This window comes from Macadamia integrifolia, chromosome 10, assembly GCF_013358625.1.
Source record: "Macadamia integrifolia cultivar HAES 741 chromosome 10, SCU_Mint_v3, whole genome shotgun sequence".
NCBI classification, from domain to species: domain Eukaryota; kingdom Viridiplantae; phylum Streptophyta; class Magnoliopsida; order Proteales; family Proteaceae; genus Macadamia; species Macadamia integrifolia.
The window spans coordinates 28,552,377-28,558,696 of record NC_056566.1 but is presented as its reverse complement, the minus strand read 5'-3'; the positions used below and the strand labels follow the sequence as shown (position 1 = coordinate 28,558,696).

The window sequence follows — 6,320 nt, the reverse complement described above, 5'->3', positions numbered from 1 at the left end:
TAAACATGGTGCAAATATCTTCTCCAAAGCAATTGTTTACATAGACTTAATCAGGAAAAATACACTAAAAAGTAGAAAAATAATCTTAGGATAGTGGGTCTAACTTCTTGTTGTCTCCTTTTAAGCTATTTGAACTCTTTATGTCATTCCTAAAAATACAACATGGTCATATTAGTAAAATTCTATGACAAGGGGAACTCATGCCACTATTCAGAAAGGATTTTAATCTGTGTGAGACTAAACTATGGCGGTTTTGCCCTCTATTGTATAAAAGGGACAAAAATTTGTCCTGTAAGAGCATAACTATATCATAAAATGATGTCATCTATCATCATTATTATTTGTCTTATATGATCCACATAGGAAAAGTGACAATTCATTGATACTAATCCTCTTTAAAAACTAGTTTTGCCATGGTATTTACAAAACTTGCCTACCCCACCCCTTATCACAAGTCCACAGTTCCATTTAGGGTTTGCTAAAAAGAGAACACAAAGCAATGCCTTCCTTACAAGCTTTGGTGTGTATTCATATAACTATTGGATGGTTAAGTTTAGAATGGAAACAGGGAAGCAATCTATCACATGGTGAGGAATGCCAATCAATGTGATCATATAAAGGTGCATTCATACAATGGTTCATGTAAATAGGAACCTTAGTAAACACATAATGTATTCTTACCAATGCCCATTTTTTACACCGAACATTAGTATCCACACCCATTGTTTGTTTTGCCAGCCATTTTCCTTTTTAGAAGAATAGTAACAACTTACGCCGTTTGAAAAATAGATGCGCTCTTCAATAAGGCAAAAATTCAGACTAAAAAAAAGTTGATTTTAACCACACGAACCATATCTATATTATGAATCTTAGAATTTGTGTCCAATGATCATTGAAACAAAGTTAAATGCACATTGAACTTCCGAGGCAACAAAACTCAAAGAAAGTCTATAAAATGGACACTTGTGATCATCATTAAATTGCAGCTTTGAGTCTGGTTGATTGGTTTTATACATAATTCTTACCATAACAAGATGGAGAGTTAAGGCTCGAAACAAACTGGATTTTCAAATAGAAGCAAATCATAGGCACTTGTCGCACATCCCATCTTTCCACTTGACTTGAAGAAATCGGTAAGGAGGCCTAGCAAACACAGTTCCATCATTTGTCCTCCAATTTGGCCATTTGTAGATGAGTACACTATAGAATTCAGCAGCTCATAAACCAACAGTCACGCTATCAAACTGCCCATAACCATACTTGCACCAACTGTTTAATCTGTTAATTTTCTAAATTTGAGCTCTGAAACCATGTCTCTTCACTATGATCATTACTCACATATGGATTGAGAGAGAGAGAGGAGCGCCATCCTCTCCAAAGGTACATGAGTTTTGATTTATCCTGCTGCCTAACTGCAATTGCCTTCATTATTCTGCAACAAAGCTACAGTCCATGGGCAACACTTCCTTCTTCTCTATCCACATCACCTTGTGTTCTAGCATCTGAAAAACTATCTCTATCAATAGGAGATGAATTCGTTGTGTCTTTAGTATTTTCATCTTCACTATTTGGTACAGCTAGATACTCGAGAGCAGTTACAACATCACTGATCAATGGCCGGGTGCTAGCTTCCTCCTGGAGACACATGGCTGCAACCGCGAGAGCTTGGTATAAGCCCTTTATGGGGTATTTTCCTTCAAGAAGTGGGTCCGCCATTAATGTAAATTTCCTCCTATCCCTAAAAAGTGGTTGTGCCTGCAAACAGGACGAGAGCTGATATTAAGCCATGGCTTGGAAAATAGATTCAGAAAAATGTGCCATGGAATATATAATGCACAAGGACATCTTAGTATAAAAAGGGATGAGAGAACTGATGCAGATTAATTACCAAAATATGTTTGTTTTATTAGGAATAAGCCTATGGTTGGGTTCTATACATGTTAGGCTTTTGATCCCATGTGTTTTGAGTGTGATAGACCACTTTTATGGGTCTAAAAAGGGGGCTCTAAGATTGAGTACGGGATTACTAGTTAGTTTCCATTTTCATTAGTTTCCTTTCTAGTTGGGCTTGATTTGAGTTATATTTATTTCCTTATGAGTTAAGTTATTAATTGAGTCAAGTCCTTAGTAGTTAGTTTCCTTTTTCAACTAGTTTCTAATTTCAGTTTTTAGTAGCTATTGTATTAGGAGAATATCTGGTTTCCTTTTTGAGGAACCTTCTATTTTGTAATTCCCTCCCCCATTAACATTATAAATAAAGAAGAGCTCCTAAAGGCCTAGATGATTTTAATAAACAAATTAATGGTTGTTCCTATTGTCTTCTACATGGAGATTTGTCTTGTGTTTGATCAAGGCTGATGGAATTGGTGTTTGATCCAATTGACTCTCAGCGGTGTGAAGCACAAGAGGTCCTCTTCCTTAACTCATCTTCTTCTTCTTTCAACTACACAAAGTGTTACTGATCTGCTTAAGTTCTTACAGGTATTAAATTCAGTTTCCTTCTCAGTTCTGCCCAGAAAATTGCATACTCTGTTAGTAATTTTCAGAACCTGCCCAGACCTAACCAGCCATCAGTTTTGGCTGATTTTTGGATCGAAGTTAGGCCCTACCTAAGGGGGAACTCGACCCAAAGGGGAACCTTTTCTTTCAAAGTGTTCAAGAGATATTAGAAATCTCCCAAATTTTGTCTTCTAGTGACCTATTCTACCCATATTTGAAATCGATAGACTGACTCTAATTTCCTTGGTTTCCTATGGTGTTTATTCATGATTTATGACCTGTTCTTACTCCATATCAGTACCTGTTATGTCTCTTCATATCTGATTATATTTTGGTCACAGAATCCTTCACTTCTGGAATCGACGGCCTAATTTCCAGAACTGATTTCTTCATTATTTCTGATCTATTTGTATTGCTGTTCTATTCTAGTGGTTCTTTTGATAGAAAGATCCTACAGTTGAGACTTGGTTAGACTCCCTATCCCAGTCTACATTAAGAACTCATCAATGCATAACTAATTGGTAGAAAGACAAATCTGATGGCTTTCACAGAACAAATTGCTTGCAACAAGATATCATACAATGACAGTAACATTTGATATGCCAAATAAATTGCTTAACTACAAAAATACAAGAAAAATGGTTTCTCTACCCCATATTCTAATGCAAGGGCAGTTAGCTGGCAAGTGGGAAGGAAGGGGTGGATTTTGAACCATTTTCTGGTAACAACACTCTCAGATTTACATGGGTGGTAGCTAAAAATTAAGTTACTCGCATTTTGACATGAAGTTTATAATAGGAGATGAATAAACTACCATCTCTGCATATGCATATTCACCAATCATCTCATCATACCAAGTGTAGATCACATTAAAGATCTATGATCATAAATCATAATGTAAGCTTGTATTTTCTTTCCCTTCATTTTGTTTTTCAGGTCAGGAAGTATGACATATTTCTATGGAACAAGGCACCTCGGATCACTAACATTAGTTTAATGTTTCACCACACAAATATGTACTTGCATACAGGTGATAATATAGATGCTGCAACGCAGTATTTGCACTAGTAAAACAAAATTATGTAATGCAGCAGTACAAGCAAAGCAATGACATTTGAACATCTGATACTAAGTGCAACTAGCAATCACACTTAGATGTCATAATCCATGATGAGCTATAAGGAGGAAGGTCATAAAGAAACACACAAAGTGGGATCGATTTTTTTTTTTTTTTGATAGGTAGGGAGGGGATGTAGATAACAGCCAGGAGGCTCAAACTCAAGACCTCCTGGTGAGCGTGGACTTTTTGTGCACCACAGCTCACCAACTACACTAGGAAGTTATATAGACTTTCTTAAGGACAAATCCTTATTTGATTAATCAACATTATAAGTTACTGAATTTGTTATTATCACTACTGATATCAGTATATTAGAAGAGACTGTTTATTTGTGGATTAAATTATTAAGACATACCCAAGTAACAAGATTCTGTTCGGATGTAGGTCTTGCATTGTCAATAACTCTCCTTCCTGTGATTATCTCCAGAAACACGACTCCAAAACTGTACACATCGGACTTTGTTGTCAACTGACCTGTCATTGCATACTCAGGTGCACAATAGCCATAGGTCCCCATCACTCTTGTAGACACATGGGTTTTATCACCAGTTGGACCCAGCTTGGCAAGACCAAAATCAGAGAGTTTTGGATTGAAATCATCACTTAATAGTATGTTAGATGCTTTAAAATCACGATAAATCACTGGGGGGTCAGCTGTGTCATGCAAATATTCAAGACCTTTGGCTGCACCTACAGCAATTTTCATCCTGGTATTCCAATCCAAAGGCTTCTTTTCTGGAGTCAAATCTGCAACATCAGGGTAGCCTTGTAATTACCATAACTGTAAAGAACTTATACCGAGAGATATACTAGAAAGAAGGAATATAAAATGCACCGGTTGGATCTTATAGAGAAAGGATGACCAACCAAATACATAGGTATGCATAGTGGTCTTTCCTATTGATGTAGAGACACCTAAATTATGTGGTAAAGATTGTTAGGTTGGAATCAAGTCACTTTTTTTCCTTGGCTATAGAGATCTCCTAGCGTTATCCTTCAAAGGGTCTGTCCTGCACTTGCATCTGCACCACATATGATGCTTTATCTTCTACCAGGAGTGAACAGAATGCGAAGGTGATTTTCATACAATAGAAAGGTGCAAAAGTGCCCTCAGGTTGCGGAAAGTTACATAAAGCTAATATATCATACCCAGAAGGTGATCTTCTAAAGACCCACATGGCATGTATTCATACACTAAAATCCTTTGTTCGCCTTCTGCACAATAACCAATCAGGTTCACAAGGTTTGGGTGGTGAAGAAGACTCAGCATCAAAACCTCCACAAGGAACTCTCTGGTTCCTTGCAATCCATTCCGGTCAAGTTGCTTAACAGCTACAACCTGAGAAATTTAGCATTACTTCAGCTGATTCAGTTAATTGCCTTTGATTTTTCAATGTGGAGAAAAGAAGAGAGAGAGAGAGAGAGTACTTGGTTTGTGCTCTCGATCAGTCCCTTGTACACTCTCCCAAAGCCGCCTTCTCCCAGCAGACATTCAGATTTGAAATTTTTAGTTACAACTGATAACTCACGAAATGTGAAGGTTTTGGCGGCAATGTTTCCATTTCCAAGTTTCAGTATCTCGTCAGCTATCTTCAACCTGGAACTTTCTGCACAGCAAGAATACTTGTAAGTACTACCTAATGCGTGAGGTGTCTATCTAACTTTGAGATTCATCTAAGAAGCAAGAAAATTAAGAACCATATCAGGATATCTATTATCTCAGTTTGGTTCCATTGTACTTTGTTCTTCCAGAATGATTCGAGGAATATAACCGTTTCATGTCACCAGTTAGGTAATTAGACAGGTTTGAATTTAAAATAAAAAAAAAAATATGTTAAAATTATCCCATTCAATCAAAATATCAAACATTATGAGGGCATCAATACAATCATGTCATCTTGATGGCAGAAGGAAATCAATCCCGTTTTTAATTCCGTTAATAAGGAAGATTGACGTCGAAACAGAATCCTACCAGACTTGAAAGAGATTCTTTTGATGAATGAGGCTAATGTACCCCCGTCTTTCAATTCCTTCTTGCTCTTCTTCAATGAAGGCCCCTTATCACCCGGCTTACAGCAAGGAAAGCAATTCATCTTCCACTACCCGGAACCTTGATTAATCAAAAAAAAAAAAAAAAATCTTCTTTTTCCGGTAAAATAAGAAATTAGTATTAGCACCACCACCACCACAACAGGGGAACAACCATCACCATTACAAATTTAGACCCATGCTGAGAGGATGGAAAAAATTAGGATAATAACAAGACAAACCCAGACAACAAGATCGAAAAAATTAATCGCATCTGGGAATGTGGCTTGGAATTGCAGAGAAACCGGAAAATTTCAACTCCGGGCAGAAAAAATTTCCCTGGTTCCTGAGGAACAAGAAGCCATATGCATTGGTTTTCCTCAATCTTCCTAAACCCCACCATAAAATCAGGAAATGGGCTTTGACGCAGTAGCTCTTTGCCAAATTTAGTCATCTTTTGGACTTATCTTGTGAGGTAGGAGACAGAGAGAGATAGAGAGAAGAGACGCGGACGCCCGTCAAGTTTCAACTACTTTGTTTCTTGAGTGTTCTTTCCCTTTCCGCCCTTTCCAAGTATTTACGGATTTTGAAACTTCCCACCTTTTTTTCCGTTTATATTCTTTATATGGTGCGAATTCGGGTCGGGTCAGTTTTAGATACAAACCAAGATAGC

The 6,320-nt window shown here is 37.3% G+C and overlaps 1 protein-coding gene across 1 annotated transcript; it reads right to left on the bottom strand.

Moving 5' to 3' along the window:
• Positions 1 to 834: 834 nt before the first annotated feature.
• LOC122090791 (probable serine/threonine-protein kinase PBL23) lies at positions 835 to 6,206 on the bottom strand. Its single transcript, XM_042660513.1, has 5 exons — positions 5,592 to 6,206; positions 5,048 to 5,226; positions 4,769 to 4,958; positions 3,975 to 4,366; positions 835 to 1,755 (listed from the first exon to the last, which is right to left on the bottom strand). Exons 1-5 carry the CDS (start codon positions 5,710 to 5,712, stop codon positions 1,444 to 1,446), a joined length of 1,194 nt encoding a protein of 397 aa, XP_042516447.1. The 5' UTR covers positions 5,713 to 6,206; the 3' UTR covers positions 835 to 1,443.
• Positions 6,207 to 6,320: the final 114 nt, after the last annotated feature.